The sequence below is a fragment of the Oreochromis aureus genome, linkage group 16 (assembly GCF_013358895.1).
Source record: "Oreochromis aureus strain Israel breed Guangdong linkage group 16, ZZ_aureus, whole genome shotgun sequence".
NCBI lineage: Eukaryota > Metazoa > Chordata > Actinopteri > Cichliformes > Cichlidae > Oreochromis > Oreochromis aureus.
Window position 1 is genome coordinate 33,244,851 of NC_052957.1, and position 24,173 is coordinate 33,269,023.

The window sequence follows — 24,173 nt, forward strand, 5'->3', positions numbered from 1 at the left end:
GCTTAACTATGTACAGGCAAATATTCATTCTCTGTAGTCTCTGGTCACCAGGTCACCTCCAGTTTTAAAAACAACCACAGTGAGTCTGTTGAACCAGTTTGTCTGAATTCAGATGACTAAAGCAGTCAGACACAGTTTAAGTGATTTTATTTAAAAAAAAAAACCCAAAACAAAACAAAAACAAGCTGCTTTGATTTTTAATGATGAATTAGAAGAACTACAACAGTCACCCACTGTCAACTAGTCCCAACAGTCCCTCGAAGGTGTGCTGCGTCTCACTTGGTAGAACTCTGACTGCAGCAGCAGACATACCAGTACGCGCTTTTCAAAACGCAGTGACTCCAAAACATAAAGCTGGACTCAGATTACAAGACCTATAGTTCAACTCTTTCCTGTCATCTTCTCCACAAAGTCAGTTTGGTTTAACCGTCTCATGTACTTAACAGTAATCACCAAGGAGCTGTAACTGAAAGAGGGGGTGCTGGTGTAGTCTTTCATGGTCGCAGGGGTTTCAACCTGCTAAAATCGGAGCCTAATTAAGTGTCAGAATCATGTCAAAGTTAACACAAAGCACTGAGATTAAGCCCAAAGGAGGCTCAGTGGATTATTATAACCGAGCTACCCATGGTGCAGAGCATAGGGCTGGAACACAGTAAGAGAAAACGAAAAATAGATCAGCTCTACGTGCAGCAGAAATCTGGAACTGGTCAGACTGAACTAATTCACAGCAACAGAGTGAGAGGAAGGAGAAGCTGCTGTTACTGAATGCACTACATCTGCTGGGTGGAGTTTCCATTCCAAGTGTTGTTGTCATCCTCACTGTCCTCCTGAGTCCTGAGCCTACAGACTTTACCATCTTTCTTGAATTCCTTGGGACGGTTCTCCAACGTGTGCTTGGAGAGATTTCCCCTGAAAGGGAAAATAACAGGACAGTAAGCCAGTTATCACATTCAAAACATAAACTCTCCAAATCAAGAAAAAGAAACAAAACATCTGATGTCTGAAAATGTCATTATATTTAGGCCATCACACAGAGTGTGTTGTGAAAAAGCAACAACATTTAGAACTTTCCTGATCCAAACTTGAAAAGGAAGGAAGAAAGAAAAAGGAAGTCGACATCAAGCGATAATGAGTTGGTCTTGATGTTTCTAGACAAGAAAAGAAAAAACTGGGATTTTTGGGTCATCTGATTCCCAACAGGAGGCTTCAGCAGGAACGTCATGGAAGCTTTTGTACATATTTCAGAGCACATCTGAGGAGGCAGAGAAGTAATTTCAGGGAGCTGACTGACCCGAAGCAGCATGTAGCTGTGTGTCTGAGTTAAAACTCTTTGTATATTCAGTAGCAGCACGTTTTGTGCTACCCGCACACTTGTTGTCAAATGCAGTGGTCTGATTGGTCAGATCAGAAATATTGTGGGAAAAAAGCTTGGGTCAAAAAAATTGCTGCAAATGTGTCTAGTGACATTAAGCGCTTGATATGAAAGACTGTATTAAGAATACTTGAGTCCGAAAAATATTTTAACCATAGGAAATATCTGCACAAATTTCACACACAGGTGTAAAGGCCTTTAATGTGAAAATCTGCAAGAAAAAAATGCAGAAAATCGGGGATTCAATGTTAGCCCTGAGAAAAACCTCATTATAGTTGCATTATATGCGCATTAATGATGTGTGCTTCTACATGTGTGGAGACTGCAAAATGGCCCTCACCTCTTTGCCTTGTTTGAGGCTGATGAGCTGTTGTAAGAGCTGGACTGTTGAGCAGGACCCCTGGGCTGGACAGATGCTGCAGCAGAGGGGGGTGGTGTTGCAAACACAAAGGAACTGAGAAATCTCCATACAGCCAGCAGAGGGTAGAGCAGTGTACCCAGAACTGCCCAAATACCACCACCAGAGGACTGGACCACTGTGTTTGCAGGCCTGCCTGACTGCTGAGAAGAAGAGTTCATACACTGTCACAGGAGGCACATTTAAAAAGGGTTCACCTTTTCAAACATGCAGATGTGTGTGTGTGTGTGTGTGTGTGTGTGTGTGTGTGTGTGTGTGTGTGTATATATATGTGTGTGTCCACACTTTTCTATGCTAAACTGAGTTTGTGCATAAGTCAGAGCGAATTTCAGAGAATTTCATGGCTCCCTCTACATGTTAATCTCTGTCTCTCTTCCACAGCATGTCTTTCATCCTGTTTTCCTTCTCTCACCCCAACCGGTCGCAGCAGATGGCCCCGCCCCTCTCTGAGCCTGGTTCTGCAGGAGGTTATTTTCTGTTAAAAGCGAGTTTTTCCTTCCCACTGTTGCCAAAGTGCTTGCTCATACGGGGTCATGATTTTTTGCTTTTTCTCTGTGTGTATTATTGTAGGGTCTACCTTACAACATAAAGCGCCTTGAGGCGAGAGTGGTTCAGGGTCAGCTTACCTGCCCAGATCCACTCTCTGTGCTGGAAAGCCCCCCGTATAATAGAATACTTAAAATAAAAATACCACCACAGCAAACCCTGAAAAACAGGACTTGAAAGTCATTTCTTAAGCCTGAAGAACTACTGTTCAAGACCACTTTAAAAATACTGGCAACAGTCCCCTCGTTCTGAAGTTATGACATTCACAAGACTTTCAGAAAGTTTGAGCTCTAACCTTGGCCTGAGATTTAAACTTGTCTGAGATTTTTCACCTATAGTATCAATTTGAAACTACTACATCACTTTGTTCTTAGTTATCACATTCATAAACTTGGGTGTCCATGTCGCCCGTCCAGGATGACAATACAAGCCTTTTATGGCTGAGGGGTAAAAAGTTACAAAGTAATACACTCCTTGGAAGTAAAACAGAAAGCAATGACAAGTGACTCAAGACATTTGAGTATCGTAAATGTTTGTTTTGGCAACCAACCGCACCAGAAATCTACAGTTTTTAATTTAGACAAGGTTTGTAGAAAAAAACTTTTTCTTTTTGAGGTTTAGCAGGCACTTCCACGTTCTGCTAAACCCACTGAGGTGAAACTTCGATTGTTGCCAAGGAAACCTGTTAAGGCAATGGCCTGGGCTGAATATGAAACACTCACTGAGTAACTTAGTAACTAACTACTAAAAAGTAGACTACTCACGGGCAAAAGAACAACAGAAGCACTTGGAGCCAGGTCCAGTTCTAGCAGAGTCTTGTTTAGGTCTTCACTGGTGAACTCCCGCCGAGGGAACATGGTTGCAAGGGAAAAGTTTCCATAGCGGTTGCCAACTTCCTGAGGACACCAGGACAAACATTTTACAGTGACTTTGCATGAATTGATACAGTGCTGTGTGACATGCTTTAACATACTCTGAATAGTGAAGAGCTCTGTTTAACACACAGGCTACAAAATCAGCAAGCAGAAAGTCATCCTGATGCTGGAATTAGCAAAACATATAGCAGAGCACCCACAAATACAGCTGAAAGCGATACATCTAGTACCACAGTGTACATTCACTGGAAGGCCTGCCTGAGTCTCCAGTCGTTAACACTGCAAATGCTATCCCTGATGCCCCAAATTTTTATTTTGGATGATTATAATCATGTCTTTAAAAAAAAAAACAAAATATTAACCTTTATCAGTATGTCTCTTTTAAATCCATTCCATTCCCACCTCTGGGATCGACAGATCATAACTGTGTACATCTATAAAACTGTTCTCAGGAGGGAAAAAGTCCAAATCATGTACATTAAGAACTGGAATGAGGAAGCAGTGCTCTGCCTGTGGGGATGTCTTCAAGCAATCTGGGCAATTTTGTCCACAATTTAAAGAATGAGGCATCAGAGCTGCAGGCAGCTACCAAAGAGCTGAAAGGACAAATCCTAAAGGCTAAACAAGCCCAGAGATCAGCTTTAGAAAATAAAATGGCTGCAATAACCCAGACTTGGCTTCGTCTTGAAAAGAAAAAAAAAAAAACATTGTAGGAATCCAGAATGCAAAGACCAGTACTCAGGATATTTTAGAGGGTATTAATTCACACAGAGAATTTGTCAATGCTCTAAACTGCTTTTATAACAGCTGTGAGAAATTTCTTTACATTCAGGTAAAAAGTGCCTTGGATCAGACAATATACGTGGACAGCTCCTTAAACAGTGTGCGAAGGAGCAGAGTCCAGTGTTTCACAACATCTTTAATCAGTCCTTAAAATGACAACATCTCCTTGGTGTCTGGAAGGATGCTGTAATTGTCCCACAGTCATCCAGGCCAGAGACTTTATGTTGGATCCTCTACAGTTTGCTTACAAGCCCCACAGAGGAGTGGAAGATGCTACATGTCTTAACTTGCTCCTTAAACACTTGGAAAGAGAGAGGTGTCCTGCCAGACCTATTGATTGGTGTTCTGCTTTTAATAGTTCATCCGCATGTTTTAAGTCTCAGGAGCTGACCCAATTATAGATGCAGCACACCAGAAAAACCCAGTCATGGTGCATTATAAAGCCACTTTGACTGAACCTCTGACTCTCCCGGTCTGTGGCTCATTATACTCCCTTGGTTATGTTCTGTTATGGCTTTTGTACCATTTAAACTGTGTTTGAGTTTCTTTAATTTATTTCATGAAAATATCTTAGAGCCTTTAAAAGCCTGTGTGTGGTCTCCCACTTGTCACATCCTTTGAGCTGGGTTGTGACAAAGATAACCTGATCCTCATATCTACATATTAGGATATCTGGAGAACTCAACAAGACAGACCTGAGCAGCGAAGTTCCGAGCCTCCTGCAGTCTACTCTGTGAGGGGAACTGGTTGGTGAAGGAGGAGCCGTCTGGGAGGCGGAACTGGATCCTTGCTATGGTACTGATGAAGAGAGAGGAGAGGATAAAATAAAATATGAGCAGCATATGCATGCACACATGCACATCCGACTGTTCACAGAACTGCTGGAAGCTGCAGTCAAGCAAAGGTTAGTCCTGCTGAATGGGAAACCACTTTTTAGGGCCACAGCCTGGGAACGTTGTATTGCACCTTGTACACGTATGAATTAGTCATGTTTTCGATATGCATTATATTGACTTTTAACAATTCAAGTTAGCAAATTGCTATAATAGTAGTTTATCTATTGAAATTATGCAAGCTGTGGGAACTCCATGTGGTTACCTAAAGTAAACTCAACTTGTGAACCCAGCCTTGATACATTTTTGATACTACTTTATAGTTGCACTAAAAACAAAAACACACATGTAATTTCTCCACTTTCACATTAGTTTTTTTAATTCATTCTTAACATTTTTTTTTTTTTAATTTTCTGTAATTGCCTCGTGTCTCATTCACTTTTGTTGTGTAATACGTGCAACATACATCCATTGGTGACATCACTTATAGAAGGCTTTCAGCAGTGGCAGTGGTATGACGAAGCGAGACCTTCACATTTACACAAACTGAAATGCGTGAGTTCTTATCCAACCACTCCTCACATTTTCAGACACATACAGCACACTCTCCCTCCCTCACAGTGATTAAAAAGCAGCAATCATTCCTAACACAATCAGGTTACAGTTTCAAATTCACATCATTTAGTCCCAACAGGATACAAATGTTAAACATGAGCACCAAACTGTTTTACATGAAGAGGGTGATCATCCTCGCTTTCATTGTGGCAAAATTTAGCCAAGTCAAAGATTTCCAAACCATGTCATCTAAAGAATCAGTGGATATTTTAGATTTTGTTTCACTGCACACTACTGCATGACATTTGTGCTGTTTCACAGTGCGTTTTACAGGAGGAAGCAGCATCAACAGAATAGAATTAGATAAAATATTAAAAGAATGACAACTCAAGTGGGAAACACCACTGGGTTTCAGCCATCACACTTATTAGTGGAAAATTTCCTTTTCAACTAATTTCCTACAGAAGGCTATAAGAAAAGAGCTCTCATCATTATTTTAACATTTATATGTCAGCTATTCTGCAGCTTTCATTTTTCTCAAAACATACTTGTATCAGACACAAGCCCATTTAGATTAGCAACCTTTCGACTTGCAACTGTGGATTTTCTTTCTTAAACACCAAACCAAATCACAGTTTATACTCCTTAATGTGAAATGCAAAAGTAGGACAAACAGGGTATGTGTGGATATATAATGATGATATTGACACATTTAATCCCTATTGAATTTTTTCTTTTACTTTGTTGGTGAAACTACAGTTTCTACTGACAGCTCATAACATGCTTTTGTACTTTTGTCATGACTTATATTTGAGGTATCACTTAATTTTAATATATACATACATTACATACATTTGAAGTATATGGTAATTATATTTATTTACAATATAAAAACAAGTGTGTTCAGTATAAGAACTAGACACATATAATGATTTGCCCATCTCGTCTCTGTGTGCTGCTGGGCTCTGAATCTGAGGGCAGCTCCTGAAATCACAAAGAGAAAACAATGATCACAAATAGTTAACTGTTCAGTTTTTCCCTCAAAGCTGAAATAAAGTGCATCCCTGTCCTGAAACAGGCCCTGATTTTCTCTGCTCTTAGATTTTTACTAATGCAGATTATTTTACCTATTTTGAGCAAAGATCAGACCAGTCAAGCATTGTCACCATTCACAATTATATTAATCTGCTGCCCTAGAAGATGACAGCATGCACTACCAGTCAGAAGTTTGGACATACTTTCTCATTTATTCATTTTTCTTTATTTTCGTGACTATTTACATTGTAGATTCTCACTGAAGACTTTACAACTATGAATAAACACAGTAGTAAACAAAAAAGTAAGAACTACCTCAAAACATGTTTTATATTTTAGACTCTTCAAAACAGCCACCCTCTGCTTTGCACACTCTTGGCATTCTCTCAGTGAGCTTTATGAAGTAGTCACCTGAAATGGTTTTCCAACAGTCTTGAAGACGTTCCCAGAGATTTTTAATTTCAATTTAATTTCAAACCCCTTCTCTGCATTTAACCCATTCACTCAGTAAAGCAGTGGGCAGCTACCATTCCAGCGCCGGGGGGAGCAATGTGTAGAGACAAAACCTTGCACAAGGATGCCTCAGGGTAGCCTTGCATTCAGTGCATTAGAACCCCCGACCTTCCAATCATGGGGCGACCACTCTACCTACTGAGCTATCCCTGCTCGATGCTAAGCACTTGTTGGCCTTCTTGCCTTCACTGTGCAGTCCGCCTCATCGAAAAACCATCTCGATTGGGTTTAAGTCACTGTGGAGGCCAGGCTGTATGGCACAGCACTCCATCACTCTTCTTTTTTGTCAAATAGCCCTTACACAGCCTGGAGGTGTGTATGGGGTCATTCCCCAGTAGAAAAATCAATGATGATCCAATTAAACCCAAACTGGATGGGATGGCATGTGGCTACAGGATGCTGTGGTAGCCATGCTGTTCAGTGTGCCTTTGATTTTGAATGAATCCCAGATAGACTCACAAGTAAAGCACTGCCACACCATCACACCTCCTCCTTCACGGTGGGAACCACCATGTAGCAGGTGGAACCAAAGATCTCAAATTTGGACTCATCAGACCAAAGCACAGGTTTCCACTGGTTTAATGTCCATTCGTTGTGTTTCTTGGCCCAAACAAATCTCTCTGCTTGTTGCTTTGCCTTAGTCATGGTTTCTTGGCAGCTATTTGACCATAAAGGCCTGATTCACTCATTCTCCTCTGAACATGTAGAGATGAGGAAGCTCATCTCTACATACAAGGAAGAAGGTGAGGAGCTTTATGATAGCACTCTATGAAATGAAAGGAGAGGTCAAATTGCTTTGTTAAAGTTTAATTTATAATAGTTTTAGATGTGATAAGGCCTTGATGTAACGCCAGTAGTCACAGATTGGGTTTACCAGGCTTTAACTAGTTTTAATGTACATTACAAACTGAGCTGTAACAGCTCAGCCACACATAGACAGCTTTAGTTAAACCCTGTTTCTTTTATTTTATGGTTATCAGCTGTGTTTTCAGTATTTAATCCATATTTCAATTAATATCACCAACAGTGTGTGAATTCAGCCCAAAATACTGTGGGAAAGTGTTCAGATTTCTCAGTAACTCATCTTTGGTTAATGCTGTGTTTTTGCTGTCATTAGTGAGGAATTCATGATTACATTTAATAGCAAGTTCAGCTTGCTATCACTTACAATAAACACACAGTAATGGTTACTGACTGGGGCAAGCTTAATGACTTCTCAGTTTCTCATGTCAACAGTTTCAATACCTGCTGCAGATCTTCACATCCTTCAGTCGACTACAGTCTGAACAGCAAAGCTAATAGCTAAACAACAGCACTGACATTTAATTAACATCTAAGCACAACAGAGTGATTTCCTTAGTTGGGGTAACTTCATTTTTGTGCATGCATTATCTACCCTGGCTTTCCTCTGAGAGCTGACTGTGCGCTAGCTAGCCGAGACTCATTACTGAACAGATAACAAATTACACGTTAAACTTACCAAAAACGATGATGATGCCTCGGGTCCCTTTTGTCATAAGTCCAGTTTGAAACAAACAGGAAATCAAAAGTAAATGTGGGGTGGCTGTTACTCAGGAAGTTGAGCAGGTCATCCACCAATCAGAAGGCTGGTACTCCAGTCTGCATGCCTAATCCCAAGTTGCTCTCTGATGCATCCATTAGAGTATAAACCACTATGAATGTGTGTGACTGTTAGATAGAGAACACTTACACAGAAAAGTATAGAAAAAAGTGCTTGTTTGAATGGGTGAATGAACCAAGGTGTCTTTGAGTGCTCAGGTAGAGCAGGAAAAGTGCTATATAAGAAGTCAATTTACCATATAATGCTGGATCTCCTCTCAGTGCCCCTACTTAACCTGCAATTCTCAAACTGAGATAAACAAGCTGAGATCTTAAATGACATTTAGATTGTGATTAGAGCTCAAGGCCAATATTGGCTATTTGACAATATATTGGTATGAGAAAATTAATAAAGTAAAAAAAAGACTGGATAAACACCCTTCAACCATATATTATTGTATAGTTTGTCCACCAGAGGGCACTTTGCAACTTCTATGTTGGTTTGGAACGCCACAATCACAAAAATCAGCTGATCCGAGCGCAGTCAGTCAAGTAATCCACAACTTGTGACAATAAAACAAACGTATTTTTAAATACCATTGTCATCTTATTAAGGACTCATATGTAACTACACAACAAACTACACGATATTTAGGTTTTATTAGTTTGAAAGGAAAAATATCGGATCATTAGAGCTGGGCGATAAAACGATAACGATATGTATTGCGAAATAACTTTTTCTCTATAGAAAAATTAAACTATTGCGATAGGCCTCATCTCTCTTGTCCTCTTTTAAAAAAAGAAAAAAAAAAAAAGAACAGCCAATCCAAATTAAGTAGCGCAGAGCCGAACCAATCACAGCCGCAGCGTCACGTCACGTGACTTGATACGTACAGCACAAGCGCCAGGGCGCACATGTGTATTTGTTTTTGCAGCCGGGCTGCCCAGGTAATGAAGGAAATCAGTTTGCCAACTAGAGAAAAATCAACCGAGAGCGTGACCGAAGGTTACCGAAGAAAAAACAGATGATGGTTCCAATGCCGGAGAGCTTGTCGAACGGAAGGGCCACAGAAGTTCCGTGGTGTGAAGGTATTTCGCTATTTCAAGTCTGACAAAAACAGAGTAGCGCGCACTGTAAATTGTGCCGAAAGCAAGTCTGGAAATAGAATAAAGCGGTGCATGCTCAATCTCTGACTGAAAGCGCTGATTCAGTCATTCGGCTTTTGTCAGACTAAAGTAACTGTTAAAACTGTTTGAAAAGCTAAGCTATACAACAAGGAGAGATTGAGAATTTCCTTTTAGTTCTCAGTTTATTTGATATTGACAAAAGTTAGTCAATTTTGTCTGTTCTTCTGTAAAAAGCTTTGACGACCTAAGATTTATTTTTTAGAATTAATATTTTGTTTCTAAGTGGAATTGACAATTTAGTCTGTTTTGTTTGTTCTATTTTGAAACTTAAACGCTTTAGCTGGCTGCCTTTTGTGTAGTTTGCAATATTTGCCTTTATTTATCTGAAACTGAAGTCTCATGTTCCTTAAGTACATCTGCCCTGTTGAACTTATTATGGGAAATAAATATTTAGATCAAAACAAGCTGGTGATTATTTCACATTTTACTTGTGAGCAACGGCACATTTAAATCTTACAAATATAGTTATTTGGCTTATATCGTGATATATATCGTTATCGCCTGAAATGAAAAAAAAACATATTGTGATATGAAAAATCTTATATCGCCCAGCCTTACGGCTCATATATCAGATTTTAACTGACCAAATATCTACAGAAGTCTTAAAAATCAATCGGACTCTAAAAGGGATGTGAAGAGTTTGTTCGCTTCACCTATCAGTTGACTCAATGTGATTGCTGTACATTACTTCTTAAATTTAAATAGTCCACTCACCTCCTCTCCCTAACTAATGCCTCCTTCCTGGCCTCCTCTTCTGCCTGCCTGGCCTGCAGCAGCGCCACCTTAGCAGCCTTTTCATCCTCTCGTGTTTTGGTGTAGCGCGCTGCTCTGTCAGCTCGGTCCTACAAAACACAAAGACAGGAAGCAGATACAGCCAGAGTTGGGCACAACATGTTCCAAAGTAATGCAATACTGTAGAAAAAATTACTTTTTGCAATAAATAAAAAACAGGATAAAATAAAAACACTATATTTTCTCTCCAAACTGGGAAATCCAAAGTCTTCATGCTCAACTTACTGATACATTTTTTGCAACAGTGATACAAACTGTTATAACTTAAGAGACTAGGATTCCTACAAGTGTGCTTTGTGTGTAGTCAACATGTAGAAAATACTGTATAAAGACTTTAAATATGTCCCATTTGAGCCCTGATGCCTTTCTTTCAAGTTTCCCCCAAAACAAAATGAAAACACGTCCATCCATTTTCTTTCCTGTCACAGAGCTGACACGGCATGGGTGCTTCAGGACTTTCTGTTAGCCCTTCCACAGACTTCCAGCCTGTACAGTGTGTACCGACCTCTCGCTCCATTACAGCTGGGACCACAATGGGATAAACCGAGATATACTTCAAGTAGTTCAACACATGCTAAATAGAGCATAAGTTAATATACAGGGAGTGCAGAATTATTAGGCAAATGAGTATTTTGTCCACATCATCCTCTTCATGCATGTTGTCTTACTCCAAGCTGTATAGGCTCGAAAGCCTACTACCAATTAAGCATATTAGGTGATGTGCATCTCTGTAATGAGAAGGGGTGTGGTCTAATGACATCAACACCCTATATCAGGTGTGCATAATTATTAGGCAACTTCCTTTCCTTTGGCAAAATGGGTCAAAAGAAGGACTTGACAGGCTCAGAAAAGTCAAAAATAGTGAGATATCTTGCAGAGGGATGCAACAGTCTTAAAATTGCAAAGCTTCTGAAGCGTGATCATCGAACAATCGAAGCGTTTCATTCAAAATAGTCAACAGGGTCGCAAGAAGCGTGTGGAAAACCAAGGCGCAAAATAACTGCCCATGAACTGAGAAAAGTCAAGCGTGCAGCTGCCAAGATGCCACTTGCCACCAGTTTGGCCATATTTCAGAGCTGCAACATCACTGGAGTGCCCAAAAGCACAAGGTGTGCAATACTCAGAGACATGGCCAAGGTAAGAAAGGCTGAAAGACGACCACCACTGAACAAGACACACAAGCTGAAACGTCAAGACTGGGCCAAGAAATATCTCAAGACTGATTTTTCTAAGGTTTTATGGACTGATGAAATGAGAGTGAGTCTTGATGGGCCAGATGGATGGGCCCGTGGCTGGATTGGTAAAGGGCAGAGAGCTCCAGTCCCACTCAGACGCCAGCAAGGTGGAGGTGGAGTACTGGTTTGGGCTGGTATCATCAAAGATGAGCTTGTGGGGCCTTTTCGGGTTGAGGATGGAGTCAAGCTCAACTCCCAGTCCTACTGCCAGTTTCTGGAAGACACCTTCTTCAAGCAGTGGTACAGGAAGAAGTCTGCATCCTTCAAGAAAAACATGATTTTCATGCAGGACAATGCTCCATCACATGCGTCCAAGTACTCCACAGCGTGGCTGGCAAGAAAGGGTATAAAAGAAGAAAAACTAATGACATGGCCTCCTTGTTCACCTGATCTGAACCCCATTGAGAACCTGTGGTCCATCATCAAATGTGAGATTTACAAGGAGGGAAAACAGTACACCTCACTGAACAGTGTCTGGGAGGCTGTGGTTGCTGCTGCACGCAATGTTGATGGTGAACAGATCAAAACACTGACAGAATCCATGGATGGCAGGCTTTTGAGTGTCCTTGCAAAGAAAGGTGGCTATATTGGTCGCTGATTTGTTTTTGTTTTGTTTTTGAATGTCAGAAATGTATATTTGTGAATGTGGAGATGTTATATTGGTTTCACTGGTAAAATAAATAATTGAAATGGGTATATATTTGTTTTTGTTAAGTTGCCTAATAATTATGCACAGTAATAGTCACCTGCACACACAGATATCCCCTAAAATAGCTAAAACTAAAAACAAACTAAAAACTACTTCCAAAACATTCAGCTTTGATATTAATGAGTTTTTTGGGTTCATTGAGAACATGGTTGTTGTTCAATAATAAAACTATTCCTCAAAAATACAACTTGCCTAATAATTCTGCACTCCCTGTACAACTTAACAACTGTCTATAAGGTCTGATGATGTAAAACCCAAAGGACAGATTTCTCTGAGGGGGACATGATTGTTTTCGGTATTCCTTCCAAACGGAGCAGATAAGGTTACCATAGCAATTTGCTGTTTGACCCGTTCCCTGGCAGCCTTCTCCTCTGCCTTCTCTCTGTTTCTTTCCTCTAAGAGTCGCTTGGTTTTCTCCTCTTCTTGTTTCCTCTTGAAGTCCTGCATGTCTTTCCCCACTTTCCGTCTCTCCATTTCCTTTTTGATTTCATTCTGAATCAGAGACAAAACACAGGTAGGTTAAACGTGGAGTGGCTCATATTCTAAAAAAACATCATCCTACACACTACTAACAGGTCAGAGCTGTAACAATATGTTTAACACTACAAAACAAATTAGTCACCAAATGAAAACAAAGCACTACTGACAATACCCATGATATGAAAAGTGCCACTGTCTGTAAAAACAAGGATTAAACTTTAAAAATAATGTACATTTCAGAATTAAACAAAAAGGCCTTTTTCAGGGAACACAGTTTAAAGCTGTTCTGCACCAATGGAGGTTGATCGAGCTTTGAAAGCTTGTGTTACTGATTCCTACAGGTGTTCTTTTCTGGGTTACTTACAGCCCCCTCTGTCTGCAGTGTTTGAACACACTGTGGTACCAAACGCTCGTGAGCATCAGTTAGAACATGTAAAATGTCAAATTTGAGCATGTTTGATATTTTGATCTCATAAGATCTTATTTACATTGGCAGATGAGTAAATTTCCCTTTTCAGGTTGCACAAAACGTGTTCTACTGATGGACATTGCACGGCTGTACTTTATTTTAATAGCACAATATATTGTTTGTCAGTGTTTACTTGGTTAATTTTTCAGGCAGTTTCATTTTTGATTTATATTTGTGTATCTTAAAGTAACATAAAAGTGCATTGTTTTGATGTTGCAGAGAGCGTTTTTTGGATTAGTATTTTAAACTCAAAGTACTTAATAAGTAAAACCTTGATGTTACATTGTTCACATATGTTTTCATGTTATTCAAAAGAGTTGATATTTCACTAAAGTAGTTGTGTTTGTGTTGCTACAGGGACTGCCTTTTTTATTTATTTGACATGACTTCTGATAAGGCAGATGCCAATTTTTCCATTTATGGTCTGGCTTTTAGTATCGCAATATATCGTATCGTCTTCTCTGTATTGTGATACATATCGCATCGCCAGATTCTTGCCCCTAGTAATCAGAATCACTTTTATTGCCAAGTTTAAGTCCAAAACCCCCAAAAAACAAACAAACAGTGATACAGAGATAAAATATGGTTTTTACAGTATATAAAATATAAGCATCTCTATGTAAATATTAAAAAGAAATACACACAAAGGGAATATATACTAACTACGTACAAATATAGAAAGCAAATTATAAATTAAGAAATCTGTGAGGTTATATGTAAGGTAGGACATGGCGTGCAAATTGCTTTTACTGAATTTATTGTGCAAAGTTTTTATAGCTTGAATAAATACGAGTGTTATTGTAACACGTTAACTGAGCAGTGATCGGGGTGAGGAGGGGACATTAAGGCTACGTCCACACTAATGCGTTTTTGTTTGAAAACGCATCGTTTTCTCTCCGTTTTGGCCTCCTGTCCACACTGAGACGGCGTTTTCCTCAAGGAAAAACGCAGCGTTTTGAAAACGCTCTCGAAAACGCATACATTTCAAAACGGAGCTGTCCCGTTGTAGTGTGGACGCTCGAAAACGCAGACTTCCTAAAACGATGACGCATTTTAGTCATGTGATGCAGTCATGTGACCAATTAAACAAAGATAGTGGAGGGCATTATACAGCAGTTGTTTTGATTGCTCTCAATTTTGACAGCCCTAAAAAAGATTAATATCAGTTTGCACATGCTCCAGATAGCTTTTCTTCAAATTCTTCATTCTCACTCGCTTATGCGCATGCGCAGACTGGAAAGTAAGTGTTTTCGTCCGTTTCAATGTGGACGCACAACTCTGTGAAAACGACTGAAAACGCTAGTGTGGACGCGGAGTGTTTTCAGACGAAAACGCCGTTTTTAAAAATCTATCCGGGCTAGTGTGGACGTAGCCTAAGTAGTCTGACAGTTTGGGGAAAGAAAGTACACAGCTCTGAGGAGAACCAGTCCTGATGCACTGAAAGTCTGAGATGTGCCTGCCCAGTCTTACATGCTGCCTCCTGTCAGACAGGAAGTGAATGATCTACCTGCAGGTGGGAGCAGGAACAATCAGCTGTGGAAGCTTGTCCTGCAGCAGAGCCAGGTACCATCTACAGAGGTCACAGCAACAGGCCTGTAGTCATTAAGATTTGTGATCCCAAAGGAATGATGATGGGGGCTGTGAAAGGCTCGCTAATGATATGTCTTCAGTGAGGTGTTGAAGATGTCAATGAACACTGGAGACAGCTGATCAGCACAGACTTTGTTTCTATTTCAAGCATGGAAAAAGGTGTCATCGGCAATCCAGTTACTGTATTGGAGTCGGGGGGGGTGGGCAGGACTCCAAAGCAGGACTCTTTCATTGTTTGTCAAAGTGACAGTCAAAGCTGTTCAGCTTGTTGGTGCGGTGTGATCTGTTGGTGGAGTGGGTGGCATTAGGCTTGTAGGTGGTTAACTGCCCGAGCCCTTTCCAGACAGAAGGAGAGTCATAAGCTGATGGGCGCTGTAGTTTCTTCTGTCTGTTTAGCCTCTCATACCGCTGCTAAACCTTTGCTTTGATGGTTTGAAACAGTCGCTGTCTCAACTCTGAAACACTTCCCTCTTTTCTAGCTTTGGCCTCCATAGCTGTGAACCAGGACTTGTCATTATAACTCACCCTGGTGCGTGGTGGTATACAGTTGTCCTCAAAGAGTAGTGGGCATTGTTTACTATGGTGTAACAAAGTGTTGTCTTCTCTGGTCAGACATTTAATAACTTGTCTGTATTTTGGGGAGTTCCTGCCTGAGGATTCTGGGTTTGAAGTGAATGAAACAAGATTCTAGGTAAAGAGAGCTGCATCACAGAGCCACTGCTGATCAATTCCTCCAGCTGATCCACAATCTGTCACATTTCCATAAAACACAAAACAGCCGATGAAGAGAGGTCTCCGTTTTTCCCTCTCAGTCACTGGGGTTCATCTGTTTTATTGTGAGCACACACTGGAGAGGAGGGAGACACACGAGCACTGTCTGGCTTTCCTCTCCTACGGTGTCTCAGTTTATGAATAAGAACGGTCCAAATGTTGGCAGGTAAGGTGATGAATGATAGAAATAAGTCTTAATGGGTTGCAGCCCTTATGTTCATGAGCTAATGTCTGGTGTAAGAAGTTCTGGTTGAAATGCAAAGCAGCGAGTTTACAAATAAACAAAGCGCATCAAAAACACCACGTCACCTTCATAGAAGAGCCCAGTTTGCCTTCGTATGACCTCAGCTCAAAGGTAATGAACTCAAATCTGTTAAAACGACACATTGCTGTTGTAGATGCCCCAGTGGATCACATGGTGAAAATCTTCAAGTGTGGTCTGAATATTCTCTTAGTGTAAATAAAGATAAATGGGCTGTGCTATGGCCAGGCATCGGATTTGCTATGTTTCTCTGATATTACACTTATCACTTTATGTAAGCATCATTGCAAAAAACCTGGGCCTTTGTCTACAAACACTGGGCTCTTTCTGGTTAAACAGTTTTCAGTGTTCAAAATGTCTTACCTCTTCTTCTCCTCTTTTTCTTTGCTCTCGTCTCTCCTCCAGCTTCTTGGTCAATCTGACAAGGTAAGAAAATGATCCAATCACCCACTGAGCTGGTATTTTATCTTTCCAGGCTCATGTCAATCATAACCCAGCCACGAAATGTCAAAATAAATTACGATTAAACTTGGTAGTCTGAGGCTTTGTTGTTCTTTGCTGGTTAAATGTAATGCACTAATCGAGCTTTGGCACAGAGGGTTTGGATGACATCCATCACTCCACACCCTAATACACTGCCAATATTTCTCCAGGGTTCTAAGCTTGTGTCATAGAACCCCGGAGAACCCTGGGGAATACTGGCAGCCACCAGTGCTACCCCTCGGCATCCCAATAGATGCATCTATGATACAAATGTGAACATTTTCAGAAAAGTCGACCTGACTTTGAGGTTAAGGTCACTGGAATGCTCATCTCACTCATCTGAGAATTTTAGTAGCTACACCTATGGTATCAATTTAAAAATCACATGTTTTTTAATGATACTGCAGTGAAACGTTACACTTGATTGTTATTCTGCTCTAAAAGTTGCCATTGGACTTACAACTTAACACAAAGCACATCCTCTGTTTAGATCACACTCAGCCTGACGTGCATTTGTGTACCCACCGTTCCACCTTAGCATCCAAGTTTTCTTCACCCTGAGTTGGATGATCTAAAGATGCATCCTCTGGACTTGAGAGAGACACTATGTAGAACAGGAAGACAGAAGAAAAGCACCGAGTTAAGACCTGTCAGCATAAACACAGTCTGAGCATAATCTTTTCCCTACATCCACACAACCTCATCAAATCCCCGATCCAATCATCCAAAAATGGAAATGGACCAAAACCTCTGGACTCTCATGTGGTCAAACCGCGTATTTCTAAACTTTGGTGCACTGGGTTTAAAATTTCCCCCACTAAGATGAAACGTATGTGGCGCAGGCTCAATCACCTCTTGCCGCTTCTGGTGCTGCTACAGCCTCTGTGGTTACTGTAGATGATAGAGGCACTGCTGAAGCTGAGGCAGGTTCTGTGGCTGAGCTGGACGCTACAGGATCATCTGCCTCTGATGACACTGTCCCACTTCCAGTCTCCTGAGTGTGCATCTACCAGAAAGCAGGGAGAAAAATCATTATAAACAAAAGAATTTGAATTAAATATCTCGTGTACACTGGTGGATTAACCAAGAAACATTAAATGTATTTGGTTATTACCAATACTGTTCATTTAGGACAGCTGTGGCATTCTTCAGGAAATTAAGTCCCAGCTTACATAGTAACTGGAAACTCCTTTAATCCCTACACCACAACCTTCCAAGTCTTTGTGCTATGTGTCAACGCTACGTGTAGTTACATTTTTGGGAGGTACACGCCAGGTTACATACAAGGCTGCGGCGTCTGGTGGGGCTCTCCTTGTGGCGTAAATTACGACGTAGATCTGACACAGAAGTATAATTCATGTGGGTGGTGGTCATTTGATAAGCACTGTATATTGTGAAACTCACTAATGGACGGGCTATAAAATCATATGTCCTCAACCTCACAACATATGGAACTTTAAAGTCATGAGCAGATAAAAGAACCTCCATTTCACTGCAAAAGCAGCAAGGTTTAAGTAACACCAACATAATGTTGCACTGATACAGTGTGCAGCATGCATGACTGTGCAAACAAAGCTGAACATTGAAATGACCTGTCACCTCATTACAAAGGCCAGAGTGGGAGTCTTTAAAGGATCTCTGGCACAGTCTCTCTACCAACCAAGTACTGACAAGCTATGGTTGATTTCTGCCATCTTCAATCACAAGAATTTGTGACGTGCACACAGACACACACAAACATCACATTACTGAGCTGCAAAATAAAATCACGACTCCATCATTTCACGAAATAATTAACAGTAGGGTTGGCAGTAGCTGTAAAAGTAACTGTACATAATTCACACATTTCATGAGTACCTGATTAACTCTGTTGATTCTCTTTATCAGTTCTTCAGCAGACACACTTCCAGCGATGACCTCCAAAGGAATCCCGTTGTCTCCAATGAAGAAGCTCGATGGTATGCACACCACCGGATCTTAAGGGTGGTTTTGTTAAGGCCCAAGCTTCAAGCAACTCACATGAGTGATGTGAACTCGACTGAGTACTTAAATAGCACAGTAAATGAGTTTATTTATACAACACTTAAGGTTGGGCGATACGTCAAATTTTTCCAATCGACATTCGTCAGTCCAATAAATGACGACAGGCGATATATTCGTGCAGGTGACTTTTTGATGGGCGGAGCAATGAAATCATGTGCGGACTGATTTGTGTGTTTAGAATTTATAACTTTTGTTTGGATGGAACATTTTACCTTCTTTTCCTGTTTGTTTCAGTATTAATGTTGCTACTTTTTGGATTATTCATTTATTTATTTATTTAGTTATTTGGGCCAAATTGCACAAAAGACTTAACTTTACATCAGAGACTTGTTTTTAATGTTCGCTGGAAGAGACATTTTGATTTTTAAACTTACTTTTTGTTTAATTTTGTTTTTGCTGTTTGGTCGAGTGTGTGAGACAGATACACACAGTTATAGCGGAAAAAAAGAAGCCAGTTTCTCTTTGTTTCCCTCCCCAACATTGTAGGTTTTTTTTAAATTTAAATAAAATGATTTTGTTTTTTCTGAACACAGGCTACTGCGTTTCTTTCTGTTATGAGTTTGAGTAAATGAATCACTGCATTTGCTTGCAGCTGGAGGAGTGTGCCGTTAAAACAACGCTATTATTGTTTTGTGTCTCTTAGCCTCAACCAACATTATTAGCAAACTTACTCATGGGCAAATAAATAAATAAATAAATCACTCTTGTAAAAACGATCGGTGAAAGGCTCAGCCTATCGTTGATGTTCGATAATATATTCGTCCAATCGCCCAACCTTAATAGCACTTTTCACAGTAATAACAACCACAAAGCACTGAACAACAATTCCAACACAATACAAACAAAGAACCATATCAAAAACAGAATTTAAGGTAAAAAACATAAACAGGAATATCAGCAGATGGCCTGATTAAACAGAAAAGTGCTCTGTGCGTAAGTGTGAGAACTTTAAAATAAATTCAACAAACTTCTGTGAACTTCAGTTGTTGAACTGTGAGGGGAAGCCACAGCAGCCTGCAGAAAAGCCACACAAGCAAAACGTGCTCACAGAAAGCTCTAAAATCAGATTCGAAGTCAGAACCTTCAAGCTGTGAGGCTCCGCCAAGACACCCAGTTCCCAAAGACAAGTCAGTAATAAGTTTAGTAAGCACTGCGGCACCAGCTCAAACCTCGCACAACAGAAGGATACAAATCTGGGAGAACTGTGCACACGTGTCACTGTGGGGAAAGAAGAAATCATTGAAACATTTTGTGGTTTAACTGCATGCACATTAATATCTCTGTTTAGAGGTATTACATCAAATGCTTGTTAGACTGACAGCGTGATCGAGGAAGGTTTAGGGCTGATCTTTACAGTAGCAGCAGCAGTTTGCAAAACCTGGGAGCTGATTCTAAGAGAAAAGCAAGGTAACGACGATGCCCAATCAATCAACCCAATCACCTTTGACGGCTGAGGGGTAAAAAGGTCAAAATAAAAACTGTGTGTATGCAGATAAACTGTTAGATAATTCAATCTGGCAAATTCTTTACAAACTTTGTTGACAACAGATAACTTGTCTCGCTCTAATGGTAATACAAGCAGAAGTAAATCTAAAGAGAGGCATAGCATTTTAAAAATAGTGGAGGAAATGCTAACTGCTGCTCTTCTCATATACATCTAGAGTATATACATTAAGGTAGTAAAGTAACTGAATTAAATAAGCAGCCATTAAAAGTCGGATGTACAGGCTTGGTGACACAGGGAGGAAAAGGTGTGAAAAGTGATCCTCTTTACATGAATGTCAAAAACCCACAATGATCAACACTTTTCCAAACTCTTCATTCTTCATTTAGTGGTGACTCACACAAAATTCCACGGCACATACAATTTTTGGTGACTGGTAAGTTACGAACAGGTAACAGAAGACTTTATAACACATCTTTTTAAAAAGATGAAGTTTATCCACAACTTCAATAAGGTCAGTCACCTGCCTGCTTTTCTGTTCTTCCACTTTCCCCACACTGTCAAGCTCAGTACTTGCATCATTACTCTAGTCAAATCATCCTGTCCATCTTCTTTGAGCCAATTAGCCTCTGCTTTGCATGGCTTAAACAGACTCGTCCATGCAACCAACCTCCTCCCTATCTCCACCTCAGCCATAGCTCCACCCAAGCCTCAGTCTTCATCTTCACCACCACCAGAGTCTAGACTCCAGGGGGTCCTGTCCCAAATCCCATCACTGCTGGGATTCTGTTCTGCTATGATGGATCAACGGGGTCTAATCGCCAAATACATTAACTTTTCTATTTCAATAAATCATGCTACGTCAATCAACATTCATAATCGCTGTATGTATCACAATGTTTCTGCAAAGTTTAATTCCGAATGGCCGACACGATGAGTAGGAGGCAGGGTACACACAGACTTACGTCATGGTCATTATAGTAAGAGACAGACCTGTACAACTGATTCAATATGGAGAAGCTGGAACTAAATGATGTGTAACAGATCATATCTACAAACATCCATGAAGCACCATGTCATGTGATTTTAAAGTCGCCACAGCAGGTTTTGCTAGTACACCTCAATCTATTGTTGATTTTATGTACAGTTAATTCCATGCAGGTAACTTTAAATCTTGGTTCATCTTTAACAGTTTACTTTTAACTAAAATCACTCTACCTAACACATCTTTACCTCTTGGCCTCCACTTTGATGGCCACGCAACATTTCTGGGCCGCCTCTGAGACCCTGTCATCCTCCCAGCTGGACATCAGCTGTGCTGACTGTTCATCTTCTCCTAAGGACAGAGTGACAGGAAACTGATGAGACATGTGGTCAAAACTACGGGTCCAGCTTCACTGATGGAACTGCAAAAGAAGCGCAGATCTCATCTTTTCCAACTCTTACAGTAACGTCCCTCTGCGTAATCTGGGAACCACTTTTCTCTCCTCTGTTCTCTGTGTTTCTGTGATGCACTGATGTATTACAGAAACAACTGTGCCAGGTTGGAGGCACAAAACCAGAGATTTTGACTCCACAGAAAACAGAAGCTGTTTGTCACTTTGTGTCAGCTTCATGCTCAACAACATCTGTTCAGATCAAAATCCATACACTGTTGTATACTACTAACACTGTCTATATCTGGTCCAGTGTGATGCTGAGACTTATTGTAGAGAGCTGTTTAAAGGAGACCATGCCATGAGTCTAGTTCTTTATAATTCGTTATTTATTTTACATACGATCCTAATCCTTTCCATAAATGTTTCTTTTTGCATCTCGCTTTCTGATTAATTACAAAACACAGAGATATATGCGGCATATCGTGAACCATGCTGACTATGTGGAGCTCCTTTTGCTCCACAGCGCCCTGTCATACTGTGATGTAGCGCTGAGGCTGGCCAAGTAAGTGTACTCAGCTACTGTTCTGCAGGTGGACGGACTGTCCCTCATTTATGAAATCCTCGGACTGGCCTGCGGAATGCAAACAACTAACGCTAGCGTTACGTCAGCCCGGTTCAGCTGTGAGGACAGCAGGTGCTGTTGCACAGGACGTTACGCCGACAGACCCTGTACACCATAGATACGTTACTAGACTTCTGTATTCTTGCTGTCGGTGGGTATTCATCAAATACATATGACGACTTCTTTCATAACACACTGACTATGCTAATTAGCTAATGGCTACAATGGCTTCCAACGCTAACTGGCTAGCACTCTATAGAGTTTTCGCATGTTTTCAACTGTTACCTGTGATGACAACGACAAAGACCAAACTCCGTTGTTTAGCCGATTTAATGGCATCAGGAATTGAGCCCTGAAACCAAAGCATCATTGCAAGCTGAGTTCTGTGTTTCTGCTTTGGAGACACGGACGAGCAGCTAGGCTAACCAAACCTAAAGCCCAGTCAGCCTGTCACTTTCTACTTCCGCTCCCAGCGCATATCAGCTGGCTGCAGCGTCAGCTTCTCTTCTTCTTCTCCCCTGTTTAGCACCCTAAGTGTTGCATTACTGCCTCCTCCAGTTTCACTAATTAATCACAATCGTATCATTGCTATCCGGACTTTATGCTAATAAATTATTGTCGAAAAGAGTCTCCTCCTGTTCTTCCCTGACCCTAAACTTTGCAAATCTGTAATCACCTCTCCTCTTGTTCATTGCATCCATGTGTCAAATCAACACAGTTACATTCTAAAGAATAATGGGGAGTAATGCAGTGGTTATTGCCATAGTGATGGGCAAAGCACGGCTTCGTGAAACAACGTAACGTATTTAAAAGAGACATAAATACTAATTTCACTTTCTGTGGAGATCATCCAGAAACTGTGACACATCTTTTTTGGTACTGTTCTTCTACACAGAGCTTCCAGAAGGAATTTAGCTGGTTTGTTATTGTCCATATATATTTTGAGGGGGTTTTCTTTACGATTGGAAAATGTTTTATTCTGTTTCTTTAAGTTCCCCAAGAAGAATGATAAATGTTTTTTATATAATAAATTTCTTAATACATTTAGCTAATTGTTTTATCCATAAATCTACGTTTAATAATAAAACACCATATTTCTGTCATTTTCTTAAGGATGTGGAATTGTACATAAACTCAATATCAGACTCCACCAACAAAAACGCTCTCAAAACAATTCATATATGTGAATTTTTGCGTGTATTTATATAGTTATTTTTTTCCCCTGGTTTTGTGTGTTCATGTTCTTTTCTCTTGTATACCTCATCTGTTTATATGTTGTATACTCATTGTTTGTTCAATAAAGTTCTTTAAAAAAAAAAATGAAAACAAAACAAAGCGTAATGTTCGAAGCGTTACAGCCGGTCGAGGCTTCGAAACAATCGGAAACACATGTCCACAGTGACATCTGCTGGCCAATTTGACTATCGCCATATATTGATAATACTGTTCTGTGAAACACTGATGCAGACAAGCCCTGCACAATTCCAAGCAGAACTACTTACAATACCAGACTGTCAGTAATGGCGATGAGCACATGTTTTGGAGAAACTCCCACACAAACAAAGAAAGAACAATACTGAGACTGTTAAAGACAGCAGGTGATGATCCTAATAAACAGTGTGCTTCAACAAAATTCTCTCTCTGTTAACATTTGTGTTGCTCACAGTAAGTCAGTTTATAAAGTAATACATACAGAGAGCAGACTGCTGTGGTTACTGTAATAACCACACAGTTTTTGCTCACAGCCCTCAAAGACTGGATGTGTTTGGTTGATTTTTAAGTTTTCTAGGAGTTATCAGGTTTGTTCTACACACTGTCAAGTAAAGTTAGAAGATGGCATAACATTCGCTTTTATTTTTAATTAATTTAAAAAATATTCATTTAAATGAAATGTGTTTTCCTTCTTTGTAAAAAGTTCACATTTCTCACATTTTCATTGGCTAATTCTGACCAATCGTAAGAGTCCATTTCACACACCATCTTTCAACTCTGCTGTGCAACCTCTGAACCATGAAGAAACTTTCCTTAAATTTCTATTGCTGTATCTTGTAACACTGATGTGATGTTTGAATCAGAAGTTTTGGTTATAGTGAACCTGCGGCCTCCTGTTGTTTATGAGATATTTGAAGTGAATAAAAAAGGGAAAAGAAAAATCTGTCATGTCATCTGTGGGTTTTTTCTAGATTTTATTTTTACAGAATAAATATTTTACTTCT

The 24,173-nt window shown here is 40.2% G+C and overlaps 1 protein-coding gene across 2 annotated transcripts; it reads right to left on the minus strand.

Moving 5' to 3' along the window:
• Positions 1 to 130: 130 nt before the first annotated feature.
• ubxn4 (UBX domain protein 4) lies at positions 131 to 22,657 on the minus strand. 2 transcript variants are annotated; one of them, XM_031730347.2, is made up of 13 exons: positions 22,243 to 22,657; positions 21,190 to 21,292; positions 19,702 to 19,730; positions 18,327 to 18,445; positions 17,322 to 17,475; positions 16,995 to 17,073; positions 16,350 to 16,404; positions 12,742 to 12,906; positions 10,393 to 10,520; positions 4,690 to 4,792; positions 3,101 to 3,232; positions 1,713 to 1,930; positions 131 to 909 (listed from the first exon to the last, which is right to left on the minus strand). In XM_031730347.2, exons 1-13 carry the CDS (start codon positions 22,325 to 22,327, stop codon positions 771 to 773), a joined length of 1,509 nt encoding a protein of 502 aa, XP_031586207.2. In that variant the 5' UTR covers positions 22,328 to 22,657; the 3' UTR covers positions 131 to 770. The 2 variants fall into 2 exon arrangements, with proteins under 2 accessions (XP_031586207.2, XP_031586206.2); XM_031730346.2 differs by having other exon boundaries at positions 1,713 to 1,933; positions 22,243 to 22,656.
• Positions 22,658 to 24,173: the final 1,516 nt, after the last annotated feature.

Bases quoted from the DNA above. Each gene is read 5' to 3' on its own strand.
- ubxn4 (XM_031730346.2), bottom strand. From the start codon at position 22,327: ATGATGCTTTGGTTTCAGGGCTCAATTCCTGATGCCATTAAATCGGCT. The intron at 18,446-19,701 runs GTATCCTTCTGT...ACCACCCTTAAG, and splicing joins TGCACAGTTCTCCCAGATTT to ATCCGGTGGTGTGCATACCA. The intron at 12,907-16,349 runs GTAAGACATTTT...TCTCTGATTCAG, and splicing joins GAAAAAGAGGAGAAGAAGAG to AATGAAATCAAAAAGGAAAT.